Here is a 19,550-nt window from a genome sequence, read left to right as displayed (position 1 = left end):
CCCGAAACGTCGATTCCCCTGCTCCTTGGATGCTGCCTGACCTCCTGCGCTTTTCCAGCAACACATTTTCAGCTCTGATCTCCAGCATCTGCAGTCCTCACCTTCTCCTAGGGTGAAAGGAAAGGCTAGTAGGTATAGGGAATGCTGAATGACTAAAGAAATTGAGGGTTTGGTTAAGAAAAAGGAGGAAGCATATGTCAGGTATAGATAGGATAGATCGAGTGAATCCTTAGAAGAGTATAAAGGAAATAGGAGTATACTTAAGAGGGAAATCAGGAAGGCAAAAAGGGGACATGAGATAGCTTTGGCAAATAGAATTAAGGAGAATCCAAAGGGGTTTTTACAAATACATTAAGGACAAAAGGGACCTAGGGAGAGAATACGGCCCCTCAAAGATCAGCAAGGTGGCCTTTGTGTGGAGCCACAGAAAATGGGGGAGATAATAAATGAGTATTTTGCATCAGTATTTACTGTGCAAAAGGATATGGAAGATATAGACTGTAAGGAAATAGATGGTGACATCTTGAAAAATGTCCATATTACAGAGGAGTAAGTGCTGGATGTCTTGAAACGGGTAAAGGTGGATAAATTATTACACAGTCTCTGCTGGTTTTACCATCATCGCTCAGCTCTTCAGAAGGTTATAATGGGCAACAGTTTACTCTTTTGCAACAGAGTGAACACGAGGTTTTCTTAAACTTAATTTGATCACAATTACATTGTGAGTGATGAACAACCTCTAAGTTATACTGTACCGATGGTCGCAATCCCATGAAAGGAATCTCACATCAAAGTTTCATGTAAACAGGCAAAAGGGGATTCTCTATATGCAAGCCAGACACAAAAGCACAAAGTCATGATAAAGCTGAAAATGTGTTGCTGGAAAAGCGCAGCAGGTCAGGCAGCATGCAAGGAACAGGAGAATCGACGTTTCGGGCATAAGCCCGAAGAAGGGCTTATGCCCGAAACGTCGATTCTCCTGTTCCTTGGATGCTGCCTGACCTGCTGCGCTTTTCCAGCAACACATTTTCAGCTCTGATCTCCAGCATCTGCAGTCCTCACTTTCTCCTCAAAATCACGATAAACCCTTATAAACACTGTTTCAGCATCAACTAGAATATCCAATCCTGGGCACTGGACCTCCAGAGGACATGAAAACTTGAGAGAGTCTCAAAATAAATCTTATAAGAATGATTCCAGGGATGAGGGACATGGTCAGATTGACAAAGCTGATGGCTCTTCTTAGAAAAAGAAAACTAAGGAGAGATTTCATTGAGCTGTTCAAAATCACTACACAGAGTAGATAGGGAGAAGCTGCTTCCATTGGGAGAAGAGACAATAACCAGGCGGGATTGATTTCGGGTGATCAGGTAAAGAAGGTCAATAAGATGGCCGGGGGGTGGGGGGGGGGGGGGGGAGTATTGTTTTGCAGCCAATGGTTAGGATCTCAATACTGCCTCCCACTGTCAGTATTCAGCACTGCAATCTCTGCTGGTTCGACCATCATAGCCCTGAGAGAATACCGGGAGCACACTCCGTCATGGCTTTCCAAAGAGCATTTCCTTTGCAATAGAACCTGGAGGATAAAATCTGAAGGGGAAATATTTATAGGTCATAGAGTCATAGAGATGTACAGCATGGAAACAAACCCTTCGGTCCAACTCGTCCATGCCAACCAGATATCCCAACCCAATCTAGTCCCACCTGCCAGTACCCAGCCCATATCCCTCCAAACCCTTCCTATTCATATACCCATCCAAATGCCTCTTAAATGTTGCAATTGTACCAGCCTCCACCACATCCTCTGGCAGCTCATTCCATACACATACTACCCTCTGCGTGAAAAAGTTGCCCCTTAGGTCTCTTTTATATCCTTCTCCTCTCACCCTTCACCTATGCCCTCTAGTTCTGGACTCCTCAACCCCAGGGAAAAGACTTTGGCTATTTATCCTATCCATGGCTCTCATAATTTTGTAAACCTCTATATGGTCACCCCTCAGCCTCCGACGCTCCAGGGAAAACAGCCCCAGCCTGTTCAGCCTCTCCCCTGGCAAATCCTCCAACCCTGGCATCATCCTTGTAATTCTTTTCTGAACCCTTTCAAGTTTCACAACATCTTTCCGATAGGAAGGAGACCAGAATTGCATGCAATATTCCAACAGTGGCCTAACCAATGTCCTGTACAACTGCAACATGACCTCCCAACTCCTGTACTCAATACTCTGACCAATAAAGGAAAGCATACCAAACTCCTTCTTCACTATCCTATCTACCTGCGACTCCACTTTCAAGGAGCTACAAACCTGCAACACTCCCTAGGATCTTACCATTAAATGTATACGTCCTGCTAAGATTTGCTTTCCCAAAATGCAGCACCTCGCATTTATCGGAATTAAACTCCATCTGCTACTTCACAGCCTATTGGTCCATCTGGTCCAGATCCTGTTGTAATCTGAGGTAACCCTCTTCGCTGTCCACTACACCTCCAATTTTGGTGTCATCTGCAAACTTACTAACTGTACCTCTTATGCTCGCATCCAAATCATTTATGTAAATGACAAAAAGTAGAGGAACCAGCACCGATCCTTGTGGCACTCCACTGGTCACAGGCCTCCAGTCTGAAAAACAAACCTCCCACACCATCCTCTTTCTTCGACCTTTGAGACAGTTCTGTATCCAAATGGCTAGTTCTCCCTTTATTCCACGAGATCTAACCTTGCGAATCAGTCTCCCTTGGGGAACCTTGTCGAACCCTTACTGAAGTCTGGGTGGAGAGTGGCTGAATCACTCAGACAGAGAGCCAACATGGACATGAAAGGCTGAATGGCCTCCAGTGCTGATATGAAGTTAAGACTGCTTTGGCATGGGGTATCAGGAAGTGTTTCACTGATTTTAAATGATCAAAGCAAAACTGGGCATTCCAGGGTGGAGATTGCAATAACTCTAGGAATCTTTAAGAGACTGTTGGCAAGGGCACTAAACTCAATGTTGGCAAGAAGCCAGATGTCACTTGTGTGTTATACACTCAGATGCCAAGTCAACTTTAAAACTGAGGAGATGAGCTGGGTTGCAACACGTGATCTTAATTTGTCTCAAAATACTGACGAATGTTGTGGTTCCCTGTGTGTCCCTACCTCTGAATCATAAGGTCTCAGTTCTGGAAATTAGTCACAACAGGTCCAAGCAAGTCGGTTTCAAAGTGTCCCTGCCTGGGTTCCAAATCCCATCTGCTCCAGAAATGTATCATCTGAGTAAGGTTTTAAAATACACGGTTGCAGGAATTCAGATGGCTAAGAAAATAAACCACTTTGGAACTATGAATCCAGCCTTCATTGCAGCAGCCTATACAGTACATCACCAACTTACAACTCCAGAATTGTCTCTACCCGAGCTCCATTTATCTTCGAGAACCCTCCCTCTGTGCTGCAGGAAGCAATGATCTCGGTAATGATTCTCAGCTCCGTTCACAGCTGTTTTCACCTCACCTCCTCTTAGACACTTGCCTTATATACCAAAATAAATTTGTTACAGCATATATTTTGCATCCTGCACTCCAAGAATCTCGAAATAAATTGCTTCACGCTGTGCGTTGTCGGTTTCTGAACTCTCTGGAGTGTTACTGAAATACTTCACGTGCTAATTGCGGTTACCTCTGACATCACTTGAGTGAACAAAAACCCTCTTCCTTGTTCTCTCTTCGGGTCGGTTGTTGCTAAGAAGAGCGTTCGAGCAGGGAAATCGAATCTCGCTAGAGGTTGTAATTTTAGGACAAAATAAAAGAGGGAAAAAAATCTGAGCTGAAGATCTCATCATTGCAGCAGCACTGACCAGAGAGGGTCACATCAGCTTCATCAGAGAGTTTCATATTTCTTTTCGTTCGTGTTCTTAATGACTCGACTGCGCTTTAAGGACGCTTTCTGGGTGAGTAGCTTTCACGTTAAGTGAGGCTCTTTGTGTACAAGTTAACAAGGGACCAATTTTAGATCAGTTATTTTATTCCTTTAAATTTTGTTTCAGACAAAATCAAAACGTTCTAACTTGTAACGTGAGGTAATTTGGGCGTGTTAACATCGGGATTGGGTGGACTCTCGTTCACGAGTTTAGTAATAGCCAATATTTAATATCTCTCAAAGGTTCAGTTCACACTTGCACCGTTAAACAAAGTATCATCATATCTGTTTCACTGAATCACTTTTTTAATTTGCGTAACTAGTTTCTGAGATCACAACCTTGTATTGTTAATGTTGCAAACTGTTATTGGCACACTCTCTGGGTAATCAATAGCCAAGGTCAGTTGATTCCGAGTGAAACTGAACCCTTGGGTTAGTGAATTGTAAACTTCACTCTGGCTCTCACTACGCGTTTAGAAATATCACTTGCTCACCTGTGCATCGAGTATAACTCTCTGCATGTGCCGACTGAGTCTCCTGGGAGCAGTTATGTCGTGTGACTCCAATTTGGGCACGTGGGTAATCAGAAGTGTTGGTCCTTTTGCATAAATGCAGCTCACTCCTCACCTCCCAGTATTGGTCAATGGTGACTGTGTGAGAGAGAATGCATGTAGTCACTAAATGGTGGGAGCCTTTTTTTTTTGTCTTTTAATCGCTCAAGAGAAATGTGGGTGTTTTGGTGGTTAGGCCAGCATGTATTACCCACCCCTACCTGCCCTGGAGAATGTAGTAGTAAAGAGCTGCCTTGAACCACTACTGTCCTTGGGATGTGGGGACGCTCATGGTGCAGTTAGGAAGAGAGTTCCAGGAATTCTGACCCAGTGACCGTGAAGGAGCAATGGTTATAGTTCTGAGTCAGATGGTGTGTGGCTTAGAGGTGAACTTGCTTTAAAGATGAGATGCTGCTGAGCCACACATACAATTTAACCTCATGGAATGGTCAGTACAAGCCAAGGTTTTGAGGCTGCCAAGTGTGTGTGTAAAATATTGTTGCATTCAACTGAGCAAAGCTTATTCCAGAGCCCTGACCTTTAACATCGAGGTGGACGAGGGCAGCAGATTCCAAGGGAACACCACCCCCTACAAGCTCCCCTCTAAGCTATCCACCTGGCTTGGAAATATATCACTGTTCCTTCACTGTCACTGGGCCAAAAACCTGGATCTCCCTTCCTGAGAGCACTAGGGGTGTCCTTGCATCAAATGGACATTAGTGATTCAAGAAGGCAGTTCACCTTCACCTTCTCCAGGGCAATTAGAGATGGGCAATAAATGCTGGCCAGCAACACTCTTTCCAAGAGTGGATTTAAAATAAACACCATCTTCATACTCTTTCTAAAAAAAAATAGAGGATGCTGATCAAACAAAAAAAAATTTGTGATCAAGATTAGCACTGATATGAATTGGGTTCTGTTTTGCACTGATACTGACGGATGTTAAAATTGAACTGTAGAGAGAGACTTCTTTTTGTGTAAAGAGTTTCACTGTGCTGTGCTCCCGTGTCTGATCAGATTCTAACCCTGGATTCGGGCTACGTTTACACTAGAACCTTGCTGTACCAACACCACATTTTGGGTTCACTGGAACCATAAAAGGGTGAGGCAAATATTTAAAATCCACCTAAATATGCAGGGTTTTTTTTAAGGACAAAGATGTGAACCATTTGGAACACTCATTCTGTAGTGTTTTTATTATTCAGATACTTCACTTGATCGCCTGTCAGCAGTCTGTTCACTGTGGTGTTAGGTTTATCAAGAAAATTGACACAATGCCATCTTCTCCCTCAAGTTAATGTTGCTGGGCCTGGAATCCAGATGCTCAGAAGATGCCCTGGGTTGGAGTTCAAATACCAGCACAGTAGCTGCTGAACATTTTAAAATCACTAAATATAGCTGGATGTAAAGTTGATCACCAATAATGGGGACCTTGAAACTGTCATTGATCATTGTAAAGATCGAATGGGTTTACTCATGCCTTTGAGGGAAGGCAATTATCCTTACCTGGCTGCCCTAAATACAATTCCAGACCTGCAGCAATTTGGTTGACTTTTCACTGCCCTTTGGAATTACCCTAAATATCCGGTTGGCTCAAGGGAAATTGGGGCCAAAAATGCCAGTAATATCCACTTTCAAACAGTTAAATTGTAGCAGAACCTCTCCACTTGTATATTCTATGCCTTACTAGTAAAGTATTCCACATGCATTTTTAACCATCGATCCACCTACCTTAAAGGATCTACGAGCACCTAACTACGTCTTCTACGCTTCACAGAATCCTTTTCTGATTGTCTATTTCTTGCTTTGTCTGCCTCCTTCCACAATTACCTCACCATTGATTTCCATTTCTTCTGCCCAATTGACTCCTATCGATAACGTCTTGCAGTATATTACTTTCCGTTTACTATCAACCAATGTGCCCAATTTTTTTTGTACCATCTATGAATGTTTTAACCATGTCACCTATGATTTAGCCCTTCCAAACTTGCATTGTCCTTCTATGTGGTAAAAATCGCATGAGGCATGGGACCACCACAATTTGCAAGTTTCCTTTTAAAGACATGTAACATTTTTTTGACTTTGAACTCTATTACTGCACCTTCACTGTCATTGGGCCAATATCTTGGAACACCTTTCTTAACAGCACCATAGATATACCTACAACCCATTTAGTACAGCTGTTCAAAAAGATGACTCTCCAAAACCTCCAGGAAATTAGGGATGGTTAATAAGTGCTGTCTGGTCAACGATGCACACATCTTGTGAATTAATTTAAAAAGGATCTTGATCATTTTGTGTAGCAAACCCAGTCCTGAGGCCTGCATAACCCAACTGGAAACAGCCTTCCTGTGACTAAAACACCTTTGCTTTCTGCTGCAGTGCCAACTTTTGAATCCAACATGTTGTTTTCCTTTCTTTCCATCATTTTTCCTTCTTTCCATCATTAGGTACCTTTTTCAAAAGCTTTCATAAAATTTATACTACATAAGATGCACAACCCCCATTGACTCTCTTTGTTACCACCATTTTTAAACAAAAAATTGGTAAAAGTCTTCAGACCCCACCTTTCTTTCTCAAATCCATGCTTGATTGATTTATGCTTTGTCTAAATGGCTATCAATACTGTCCCTCAGGACTTTTTCCAGTAGCATACCCAACGCTGAGATGAGATTGCTTGCTTGTAATTACTCAGTCTGTCCCTATTTTTTTAAACCATAGCCTTCCAAGACCCTCTCTATAGTTAGAGAGGATTAGAAAATGATGGTCAGAGTCTCAGCTATTTCTTCCGTTATTTCTCTTAATAGTTACCATCATCCTGGCCTTGGAAATTCAAAGATGCAAAACCCTTTAGTGTCTTCCATCATGTTTATCCCAACCAATATATACATTGACCTTTTTTTAAATATGATTGGAGGTACCAGTGTTGGACTGGGGTGTACAAAATCAAAAATCATGCAACACCAGGTTATAGTCCAACAGGTTTATTTGGAAGCACTAACTTTCGGAGCACTGCTCCTTCATCAAGTAGTGTGTGAATTGTGCCACCACACTCCTTGCTTTATGAAGACAAGCACAAAAGGACAGCATTTTGTTCTCCTCCAGAACTAGACTGGGTGGTGGGGGCTTCATTAATCAGTCAGGATGAAGGTTCTATTGTATCCCCAAACCATGCCCCCTGCCGGCCTCCCCCTCTGATTTAGTGCAGGGTAGATGGGCTTAAAGTTCACCTTGTCTGGAAACCATTTGAGACCCTTAAGGACCTCATACCACCATTTCTGGTATTCCATCAGCAGTGGGCAGAGGGACAATACCATACAGGCAAACCAGTGAAGACCCCTAAACAGAAATCTACCCACATACAGGTACTCCCTGTCTGGTACCAATGACCCTACCCCTTCCTCTTGAGGTTCCATTGCTAATTCCTCTTCTCTCTGAACCTCCTCAAATACTGCTCCTTGAGGTTTCCAGAATTAGGGGGCATAGTATTACATTACTTACAGTGTGGAAACAGGCCCTTTGACCCAACAAGTCCACACCGTCCTGCCGAAGAGCAACCCACCCAGACCCATTCCCCTGCATTTACCCCTTAACCTAACACTACGGGCAATTTAGCATGGCCAATTCACCTAACCTGCACATTTTTTGAACTGTGGGAGGAAACCGGAGCACCCGGAGGGAACCCATGCAGACACAGGGAGGATGTGCAAACTCCACACAGTCAGCCGCCTGAGGCAGGAATTGAACCCAGGTCTCTGGTGCTGTGAGGCAGCAGTGTTAACCACTGTGCCAGATTGTTCAGGAGGGTTGTTAGGAAGCCCTTCTGCCCACAGAGGGTGGTAGATGTTTGGAATTATTTGTCAAAGAGCAGTCGATGCTGTATCAGTGATAATTTTAAATTTGAGATTTTTTTTCTGTTAAGTAAAGGTATTAAGAGATATGGGCCAAAGGATATGAAGTTAGGCTACAGATCAGCCATGATCTAATTGACTGATGGAACAGGCTTGAAGGGCTGAATGTTGAAACTTTATTGCTGGAACAGCACAGCAGGTCAGGCAGCATCCAGGGAACAGGAGATTCGACGTTTCGGGCACAGGCCCTTCTTCAGGAAAGCCCGAAACGTCGAATCTCCTGTTCCCTGGATGCTGCCTGACCTGCTGTGCTGTTCCAGCAATAAAGTTTCAACTTTGATCTCCAGCATCTGCAGACCTCACTTTCTCTTTGAAGGGCTGAATGGCCTACTCCTGTTCCTAGGAGAAAGTGATGACTGAAGATGCTGGCAATCAGAGTCGAGAGTGTGGTGCTGGAAAAGTATGGCAGGTCAGGCAGCATCCGAGGGGCAGGAGAATCGATGTTTCAGGCATAAGCCCTTCATAAAGGACATTCGTGGGAGATCTGCTAGCCCTGGTTGGCTAGAGATCTCAGGAATGGGGTATCCACTCACTCACTAAGGAGTTGGAAGCCCTGGTGGCAAGTTTCTGCTGCATGTTAGGCATTTGCTTCCATGGGGGTCCACTGGTTTTTGTGTCAGAGGTCAGGACCACTGCAGCCTCTATTACGTTCTTTCCAAAATATTTGTTAAGAACCATGCTCATGTTTTCGTCCCCTCAAATTACTATGTTTCCTTTCTCCAATAGGCACTATTCCCATAGTTATCTTGTTGCATTTTTTCCTTTTTATAATTTCATCTCAGCTGTCTGCCCTTCACTGGAATTTCTGCAATCTTGAGTTCTCTGGACCTGACAGAAGCTCCCCTTTTATTGCCTTACTAACTTTGAATGAAATTCTGAAGTCTCTCTATCTATCTTCTCGTTTTGAACTCTGTATATTGTCCTTAAGTGCCTCCCACTGCAATGACACTGCAAGTACCTTCAAGTTACTCTTTTTCCAGTCTGCTTTTGCTAAATCATGTATCTACTTGATAAAATTGGCTTACACACAATTTAATTTTCTTTTGAATTGCTAGTCCATCTTATCCATTTCAACAGTAAATCATGACGATGAGAGCTGTTTAATCGACACATGCCATCTGCCCAACTTTGCATCCTAAAACAAGGCCAGAAAATGTTCTATCTCTTATTGGACTTGCAATATACGTGTTAGCTTAAAAGAAAATCACCTGAATGCATTTTAAGAATTCTGGCCTCTTATTTTTGTGTTAATTTTATCTGATTAGTATTAAGGGTAATTGAACCCCTTACTTTAAATCAATTTTTCCTTTCTTAAAACATGCCATTTATCAATTGCAGATTCCCACCTTTTATCGGATTAGATAAAAGGCTTGCATCTTTTGCACCCAGATCAAGAGATCCTCATGAAGGGATACAAAAGAAATTTGAGTTTTCAGCCTTAGGAAAGTGAGATTTCCTTTGTAAATAATATTAGTGAACCAAGATGTGTTTTTTTTTTAAAGGCAGTTTGGTAATTTCATAATCCTCATTACTTTAACCTGTGTTTCTTACAAATCTATTAAGTGAATTTAAAATTGCAGGATTTTATGTCCAGATCTCTGGATTGCTAGACCTATGATAGGTTAAAATTTTAGAATTGAATCCTGAGATGTGGATGTAAATGGCCAGGCCAGCATTTATTGTACATCCCTCATTATCCAGGAGAAGTTCAGTGAGCTGCCTTTTTGAACTGCTGCAGTCCATATGATGTAGGGACACCCACCGTGCTGTTAGGCAGGGAGATCTGGGAATTTAACCCAGCAGAGAGGGAAATCATTGGCCAACCCAGGAGCAGCACTCTGACACATAAATGAAGTATAGTGGGCCCCTCCATGCCCTATTGGGCCTTGATGTAAGCTCCTGTCTTAGGTCCTGGTTCCAAGGCAGGATGATGTGCAGCTTGGAGGACAACTTCCAGGTGCTTGGTGCTCCCCTATATCTGCAGCTGCTGTCAATCTCCAGAGTTAGAGGTTGTGGGTTTGGAAAGTTCTATTGTAGGGGTCTGGGTGAGCTGCTGCTGTGTACCTTTCAGATGGTATACACTGCTGTCAGTAGTGGCACTCCAAATTATTGAACATGAGCACACGATGGGCTTTTCAATCTGAAAATCCTTTATTCAATTTATCATTTTTCCAGGTCTGGGCTCTAACTTGTCAAAAGTCAAATATGTTTTCATTTGTGTCAAAATAGGATTGGGAAGTATTAAATTATGTGGGGAAGATTGGAATTGAGCATGTATATGTAAGCATATAGCTCTGCTCTGCTAGAGCAAATCCGACAAGACATGAAAAGGGCATGGCCATTGTGGGTGGAGGAGGGCTTCCTCAAAATGGAGGTCAGCAGTCATGCTCTGAAGTTGTTGAAGTCAATATTGAATCCTAGAACTCATTTTCTAGACACATTTCCACCTTTCTCATACATCATTTCCACCCATTTTGCATCTCTATCCCTCCTTTGCAACCATTAGCATTCCCTTTGCCTTTTGCTCTGGGTACCCTCCCCATCTATTCCACTTACTACTCCTCCCCCTCTATCAACAACATAGAAAATACCATTTTCCAGTTCTGACAGAGTCACATCACACCCAACATTAACTCTGTTTATCTGTCCAGAGATGCAGCCAGCATTTCTTATGTTAACTTAACACTTCACTAATGATATAAAATAAAACAAAATGTTAGAGAGGCAAAGAAAATCTGATAATCCTGACTTTCAGAGTAAAATGCCAGAATACACAGGTCAGTCTATGTACAAAAAAGTATTCTTTCTAATGTGACCTTCAGGTCTGCTGAAGGTATCCATCTTAGAACATAGCTTAGAACTGTACAGCACAGGAACAGGGCCCTTCAAGCCATGATGTTGTGCCGAAAATGACACCAAATTAAACTAATCCCTTCTGCCTGCCCTTGGTCCACATCCCTCCATTCCTTGCATATTCATGTGATTTCTAAAAGTCCCTTAAATGCCCCTAACGTACCTACCTCCACCACCACCACCCTGGCAGCAGGTTGCAGACTCCTATCGCTGTTTTCATTTAAAAAAAAAACCTTGCCCCTCATATTTTCCTTTTGAACTCTTTCTACCCCCACCACCATCACCACCACCACCTTAAATGTGTGCCCTGAGCATTAGACATTTCAACTCTGGATTGGAAAAAAAAATTAAGACTCGAGATCATAAAATAAGCTTTTTTCCCCCGATACTGAATAGCATGTGGTGCATTTTCGGAAGTTTCTGGTTTTGTTAAATGTTAATACTTACCAAAGCAATGAAAACAAAACTATTGAATGTACCTGACAGATCTCTCTCTGCATGCAGATGCAGCCAGAGCAACCAGAGATCATTAACTCTCAATCTCTTCCCTGAAACTGAGAGACTTGCTGAGCCTCTTTGTTTTTAATTCATCTGTACCCTTTTTTTAAGTTAAATTCCTGTATGATTTCGATATTTAAGTATACTAAGAAAATTAGAATAGTACATGTGAAGGGAAGATAATTTAAAAAGAGGTTTAAGATAACACAAATTGCTCAAACAGTTTTGATAGGATGTTGATTCCTGAGGCAACTGAGAGATTTCAATAGCGATAGGCATGATCTTAAGTAGATAAGGGAATTTGATTAATGCAGTTTAAAAATAGTGAAATAATTATAGCACCATTACTTTATCACATTATCAAGCTCACTAATCTTCAAGCAAACTTTACAGTGCTTCATTTAACATTTGACTCTACAATGCCATTAATTAGTGATGATTTGGAGATGCCGGTGTTGGACTGGGGTATACAAAGTTAACAATCACACAATACCAGGTTAGAGTCCAACAGGTTTATTTGGAAGCATTAGCTTTCAGAGCACTGCTCCTTTATCCGCCTAATGAAGGAGCAGCGCTCCGAAAGCTAGTGCTTCCAAATAAACCTGTTGGACTCTAACCTGGTGTCATGTGATTTTTAAATTTATTAGTGACACCTTTTTTGACTCTGAATTAGAACATTTTATGGATATGATGCACACGCTAGAAGCTGAGCATTAATATCCAGTGTAATTTAGGCTAACATTGTTGGAGCTGTTATTGCATGTACATTGTTGTTTGCAAGCTCAGTGGATATTATAAACTACTGGCTACTTGTGGATTCTGGTTGCATGTATTTGTGTGTTTACAGGGCAAGGCTTCAAAAGTGATTCTGTCAATAAGGTAGTTTGTAATGACCCTGAGATGTGATGAATGAATAAGGTGCAATCTTAACATATGGTGACGTGAGCTTTTTTACCTCGTAAAAACGTATATAGCAAACATGGAACAGGATAAGGAGTTGGATGATCAACCACATTCATATCGAATGGGGAAGCAGGTTCAAAAGGTCGAAATCATAGAATCAGAATGGCCAACTCCAGTCTCTATTTGTCTATGTCTTTATGAAGCTTATTGGCCAGATCTAGAGGTCAGGTCTTCAGGATGTTAAAAAAGGGATAGAATACGAACATCCTGCAGATACTTTAGCAGAAAAGTTTCTAGCCTCTGGGCTGGATTCGCACTGTTGGCTCAATGACTAAAGTCATCAGAATAAAGTCAACAACGTGGGTTACATCCTGCACTGGCTGTGCTACAGCTGGGAAAGCTCTGCACCTTGTGGAGTGGTCACCTCACACTGTCTGATGAGCCAACTCCTGGATACTAAACTAAAGCCACTAGTTATCTCCTCAGGTGGTGTAAAAGATCTTATGGCATTATGTTTAAAAGCAAGGGAGTTCTCCCCAGTGTCCTGGTCATTATTTATAACCTCAACTAACATCACTAGCAACCAATGGTATGGTCATTATCATTTTTATATTTGAGAGCTTTGAGCATGAATGAACTGCTGTGTTTTTGGCACCCCAACATTGACTACATTTTACTCACACTTCTTTGGCTGTGAAGCACATTTTATAACCTTGGATCAAAACTGACAAAATGCACTGGGTGTATGGATGATTAGTATCGAAACAGAAAATTTGAAGCTGTGGGGCAGCTATGATTTTAAATTAACCACATTGTTGAAGTTGAGCAAACTGAAGAAAGATTTGTCATCTATAGCATGCCCTTGCTCTACCCAACCTTAACTGTTAACTTGAGAAAACGTTCCATGCACCAGCATTATCATCTGTTATAGAAGTTGCAGTCGCTGCATTAGATGCTAGGTTAGTAATACGATCGTGGGATACATGCAGTTATACCCAGTCAAGAGACAAGAAAGTTATGTTGCCTGCCTGGTGCAAGGTCTGAAACTGGAGAGATTCCAGTCATTGTAGTCCAAGCATCAACAATATAGAAACAACTTTTTAAAAAAAAAGGTTCTGCTGGGAGATGTACAAGCAGACAGGAAATAAATTACAAAGCATAGCTTCAGAGGTAATAATCTGATTACCTGAGCCATCATCTTCTAGCAAGGGCAATTAGGGACAGGCTTTGCCAGTGACACCCACATCCCATGAATTACTGTATGCACTGGTGTAAAAGCCGACTGTCTATTTTTAGCCAAAAAGTTTCCATATACCTCGTGTAAAAGTCAACCCTAGTTCTTCACAGATAACGGATCAATATTTGAGAGTCAAGGTATTATCTTGTACATAAATGTTACGATGAGGAAATGAATCTCTTTTTCTGTGCTATTGTGCTTTGTACAATTCACACCAATTTAGCGTGAAATTTGAAGATGCATCAGGTCAGAGTCAGGTGACAACCTCCCTTTGAATTAAAATTAGAATCAGAATCCCTACAGTGCAGCTCAGCATCCCAGTAGCACTCATGGAATACACTCACATACCTAGTAGAGATTCTGAAATTATGTAAAAATGCCCTCCAGAAAAAAAACAATAAAAGATACAGCAGTGTTTAAACTGAAAGTTATTGAAGTTGCAGAGAAGACAAATAAACGGTGTAGCAGCAAGAGAATTGTGAGCTTGGGAGGAACTTGAGAGAGATAGATATCAAACCAACTTCAGACAATGTTAAACCGAGAGTGTGCCAGAGGTAAACTTAGCAGGTGGCCACAATCAGAAAAAAAAAGTGTTGCTGAGTGGGTACTGGAAAATTGTCAAGATGGAAAATATTAGTTGTGAAGCCATCCGAATCCACATACAAAACCAATCAAAGAAGGATGGAATTTTGGATTTTAAAGCAAGTGCTGGCTGGTGCCTAAACATCGTGAGAAGCCATGACTTAGTTCTCTGCCAAAGCACTCAGCTTGCACAAAAGCTGCCTGTGAATTAAAAGATAAGATAAGATGTTACACAGTTTCACCAGTTGGTAATTAGAAATCGGCAAAAGGGAGGCGTCTGCTAATGATACAGTATTTTGGACTGTAGAGGTTGCAAAAACAGTAAAAAGACACAGTTAAATGTTCTGAATCCAAGTGCATGCAGCATTTGTAACAAAATAGACAAATTGTTAACACAGAAATAAGTACAGTAGCGCCTCGACATACAAACGACCCTGTTCATGAACAAATCGGTTTACGAACAGGATTGTACGTAAAATTTTGCTTCAAGGTACGAACAGAGTGAAGTGCAGGCTTTTGTTGAGAGGCATCACCCTAACAAAACTGTGACCAACAGAGCAGTGAACATTTTAAAATTCTGCAAAAAAGAAAAAAAACAACAAGTTTCTCTGGATCGTTTTCTTGTGGCATCACCAACCTCAAAGAGACAAAAAAGAGAAAAGACTCCAGAAATATCCAAACAATGGAAAAATTGATTCAGTTCGCGAACTGGGTCCCAGAACGGATTAAGTTCTTAAGTCGAGGCGCTGCTGTATGTATGTTTTGATAGATATCACAGACATGGTTGCAGACTGCCCTATCTTTGGATAGAAAACGCAGTTCAGGTATGTGCAATTGTGTATGTGAAATTTTCACCACCATCTAAAACTGCCCCACTCTCAAACAGTTGAGTGAATGGAAAGTGGATTGAGATGTAACCTAAATTCAAATTTCTTAGTATCCAAATTGTGGGCAAAGATCTAGAAACACAAGATGGAATAAAACAAAACAGAAATTAAAGAGAAACAAGAGGGTGGAGTGTGTGTATAGAATAAGTGCCAGAGGAAGTGATGGAGGCTGGTACAATTACAACACTTAAAAGGCACCTGGATAAGTACACGAATAGGGAGGGCTGAGGGGGATATGGGCCAAATGCTGGCAAATAGGACTAGATTAATTTAGGATATCTGTTCAGTGCCGATGAGTTGGACAGAAGGGTCTCTTTGCGTATGAATAGAGGAGAAAAAAAGAATAAATTCCTGTAATGAGAATTATATCTGGTAATTAATTATTTATGTCACAGAGCCAGAAAATACGTCAGTTGCTAATAAGGAAACATTTATGACAACATGTTACCTCCAAAGTGTGACTTCTGTTATGTGTCAGGCCCAACTGAATCACATTCCTTAATAAACAGGAAATTATGACATCAGTAAGATTACAATTTAAAATTTTCAGCATACTCCAGATGTTTGGAGTCATGTACCTGTCATACATTTATTAGAACTATAGTTAAAAGCCCATAAAGGTTCCATTTGGAGAAAGTACCCCTGCAGTACATAGCTCATTGCAATGCAACTTGTGGGTGGGCGGCACGGTGGCACAGTGGTTAGCACTGCTGCCTCACAGCGCCAGAGACCCGGGTTCAATTCCCGCCTCAGGCGACTGACTGTGTGGAGTTTGCACGTTCTCCCCGTGTCTGCGTGGGTTTCCTCCGGGTGCTCCGGTTTCCTCCCACAATCCAAAGATGTGCAGGGTCAGGTGAATTGGCCATACTAAATTGCCTGTAGTGTTAGGTAAGGGGGTGAATGTGGGGGTATGGGGTGGGTTTCGCTTCGGCGGGTTGGTGTGGACTTGTTGGGCCGAAGGGCATGTTTCCACACTGTAATCTAATCTAATCTAAACAATTTACACAGCATGCAAAGTGAGGTTGGCACTGCAAAGCTCACCCTGGAAAGGTTTTAAAATCTTGGAAGAACATTCCTTTCACCAGTGACTTGCTCTTGGATTCAGCTTGGCTGCAGGGGATGAAGTATCCTTTTTTCCCCACCACTTTATTCCACTGAGATTCTTCTATATTGGTATCAATGGGCTGTTGTATTAATGGTGCCCAAAGTAGGAGTCTTCTTCAGTTGGTGGTGAGACCATTGGTGAAGAAGCCCAATGTGTGAGTGAAGACTCTGACACACACAGGGCAGGTGGTCTTTCAAGAGCCAGGTAGTTGTGTTTGTTTGAATCCTGTGAAGCTTGAACGACATCTCCTCTACATGTTCTCTAAGAAATCTCGATGTGTTTGGTACCTTCTCCAGTTTGATCAGTCACAAGCCAGGGACTCCCGTTAGTCAAGTGGGAATGTCTGATCTTTTTAGGAATGTTTAATGAAGTTTTTCTGTGGTCCCAAGAATCTCCTGATATGACTGAGTTCAGAGTACAGCAGTTATTTCGGTTATCTGGTGTCAGGCATGAGTGGCATATTCTGCCTATTTGGGGAGTGTTAATAAAAAAAACAGCAGTCTCTAAAATCAGACACTATCCAAATTCATAGTTTGAATGTCTAATTGGTTAGTTTATTTTTGAACTCATAATATTAAAAGTATCTTTTGAAGAAAAAAGGGGGTAGGTCATTTGGCTCATCAAATCTGCTTCTTGAATGAAAGATGCACAGGCCACACCTCTTGGGTTTACACAGTTAGAAGGATGATGAAACAAAGTTTCAATATTTAGGAGTTTAAAAACTATAGAATTTCCTCCAGACATGATTACTTTGTCCAGTAGAGAATGCCTTCAAGTGCTCCATACTAGTTAAAAATCCAAATTTGGTCCAACATGCTTCTTTCTGAAAAGAAAAAAAGTCCTGGAGATCAGTGGGTCAGGCAGGATCCATGGAGAGGGAGCTAATGTTTTACGTCTAGATGGGTCTTCATTGGAGCTTCTTTCTCTCTTATATGCAGATAGTGATCCTCAAAAAGGGGTCTATTAGTTTAGCAATAAATTATTTCAACAAGTTTATTTTACCCTCAGTGGAACAGCTGTGTATATTAAAAACATACATATATTTGTCATAAATGAGTTTCGGTTATTTTGTTTATTCATCTTCTGGTCTAAAGATTTCACAGTTCAACTTCCCACCCAGCTTTGTATCGTGTGCAAACTTGGACATTTTAGATTCCTCTAAGCCACTAATCTAAAATTATTTTTAGCACTCCATTCAAATGAACACCTTTGGATGGAGTAATGGAAATAGCAAGGTAGACCTGTGTGTTCTATTTTACTGAGTCTTTTGAATAGCGGTGACAATATGCATTATTACACACTTGATGTAGTCTGGAGCTATGGATTGGCTTACTGATAGCTGTCAAACCACTAAGTAGGAATCTCGCCTGCTCTTAACCAACTGAGGATTGTTTTTGAAGAATTTGCAGGTGAATACTTGACCTATTTGGCAAATGTGGTGAACATACATTCCTTGGTTATCAGATGTTGGAATAGGACTTGAACTGTGAACCAGTGCACCATAAGACGTTGATGTTTGAGGTGACAGAATGCATTTCACTGCATATGTTTGATTTAATGTGATAAACCTTCTCTCCCTGTCTCAACAAACTCCAATTACAATAGTAGCAGGTAGTTACCTAACCAACCTGTTCAAAGATCTTGTTACACTCTAAACAAAAACTGAAAGAACTGCAGATGCCATACATCAGGTTCTGAGGAAGGGTCACTTGACCCAAAATGTTAACTCTGATTTCTCTGCCAGACCTGCTGAGCTTTTCTAGCAATTTTTGTTTGTGGTGTTAGTACACATATCTGGGGCAGGTGGGAGTTGAATCCAGGCTTATGGCCTCGAGGTAGGAACACTACCACAATACCAAAAGAGCCCCACTAGCAAGTAATACTGAAAACATGAGGACGGTGTCAGTAACAAGACAATGGGGAAACTGCTACTGTGTCACAGGACCCCAATAGGTTCTGTTGGATGTTAAACCTTCAGTATTTCAGGGTATGTAGGTAAATAGGTGTTTATTATTAATTACAGTTGCATGTGTATCCAAAGAAATTGGGTGGGGGTGGTTCATATGGCACAATGGTAGTATCCCTACCTCTTAGCTAGGGTGCCTGGATTCCGAACCCACCTGCTCCAGAGTTATACAATAACATTGAACAGATTGATTGATTGATATCTACATTAGGTCATTACATGTTGTTTTTGGTGGTGTTGCAAATACTTACATGTGTATCAAAAGCAGAGGGGCTCTTGTAGCACAGTGCTGGTGTTCCTACCCCTGGGCCAGCAAGCCCAGGTTAAATTTCCACAGGCTTCAGTCGTGTGCCATGTCATCTCTGAACTGGTTCATTAGGCAGACCCAACCAATGTAAGGGGGTTGTTTAGTGCAAAGCTGTTAGCTCTATAACCAGCAGTAAGCACTGACTCCACCAGAAGCAATCTGGACGCCTCACTAATATACAAGGAGACTCTATAAATCTAGTCTTAGTAATTGTGACTGTGAGTGTCATCAACTCCACTTAGGGAAGGAAATCTATCATTGTTACCTGGTCTGGCCTACATGCAACTGCAGACCCACAGCAATGTGAGATTCTGAACTAAGACCATAAAGCACAGGAGCACAAGTTGGCCTTTGCTCGGAGTTTGTTTGGTCATTCAGTGAGATCATGGTTGAATTAGTAATCTTTAAGTCCACTTCTTGCCTTTACTACATAACCCTTTATTTCCTTTTTTTGCTGCATTGAATATTCTTAATGACCTAACCCTTGGTAGTAAAGAGCTCCACAGATTCACGACCCTCAGGGGAAAAAATAATCCTCCTCGTTTCTATCTTAAATGGATGACCCCTTACTCTAAGATCCAGACTCTCCCACAAGGGGAAACAACCTTTCCACACAATCCTATCAAACATTTAAGAATCATAATGTTTCAATAAGCTTTCTTATTGATCTAAGCTCCAATAAGTACAAACTCAACCTACTCAAACTATCCTCAAGAAAATCACTCCATACTGGGGATAAAAACCAGTGAAACTTCTCTGGCCTGCCAGTATATCTTTGCTTTGATAAGGGGACTAAAACTGTTCATAGTAAATTTTGTAAAAAGCCACTCTGTTCAAAGGCTATTAAAGGTGAGCCAAAA

At 41.6% G+C, this 19,550-nt stretch overlaps 1 protein-coding gene across 4 annotated transcripts in view; it reads left to right on the top strand.

Annotated features, from left to right (window-relative positions):
- Positions 1-3,598: 3,598 nt before the first annotated feature.
- LOC122542541 (proline-serine-threonine phosphatase-interacting protein 1) overlaps positions 3,599-19,550 on the top strand; it is a 107,702-nt gene continuing 91,750 nt past the window's right edge. Inside the window, exon 1 of one of the 4 annotated variants that reach the window (XM_043680394.2) lies at positions 3,599-3,921. In XM_043680394.2, coding sequence (XP_043536329.1) covers positions 3,889-3,921 — 33 coding nt within the window. In that variant the 5' untranslated portion in view covers positions 3,599-3,888. The remainder of the gene's footprint in view (positions 3,922-19,550) is intronic. The other 3 variants (XM_043680393.2, XM_087982161.1, XM_043680395.2) reach the window with 3 other exon arrangements.

Source organism: Chiloscyllium plagiosum, unplaced genomic scaffold (genome assembly GCF_037043375.1).
Source record: "Chiloscyllium plagiosum isolate Xiang-an unplaced genomic scaffold, Cpla_swu_hap1 HiC_scaffold_42, whole genome shotgun sequence".
NCBI classification, from domain to species: Eukaryota; Metazoa; Chordata; class Chondrichthyes; order Orectolobiformes; family Hemiscylliidae; genus Chiloscyllium; species Chiloscyllium plagiosum.
The sequence above is the reverse complement of the archived record's forward strand: the minus strand, read 5'-3'. Positions and strand labels throughout refer to the sequence as shown.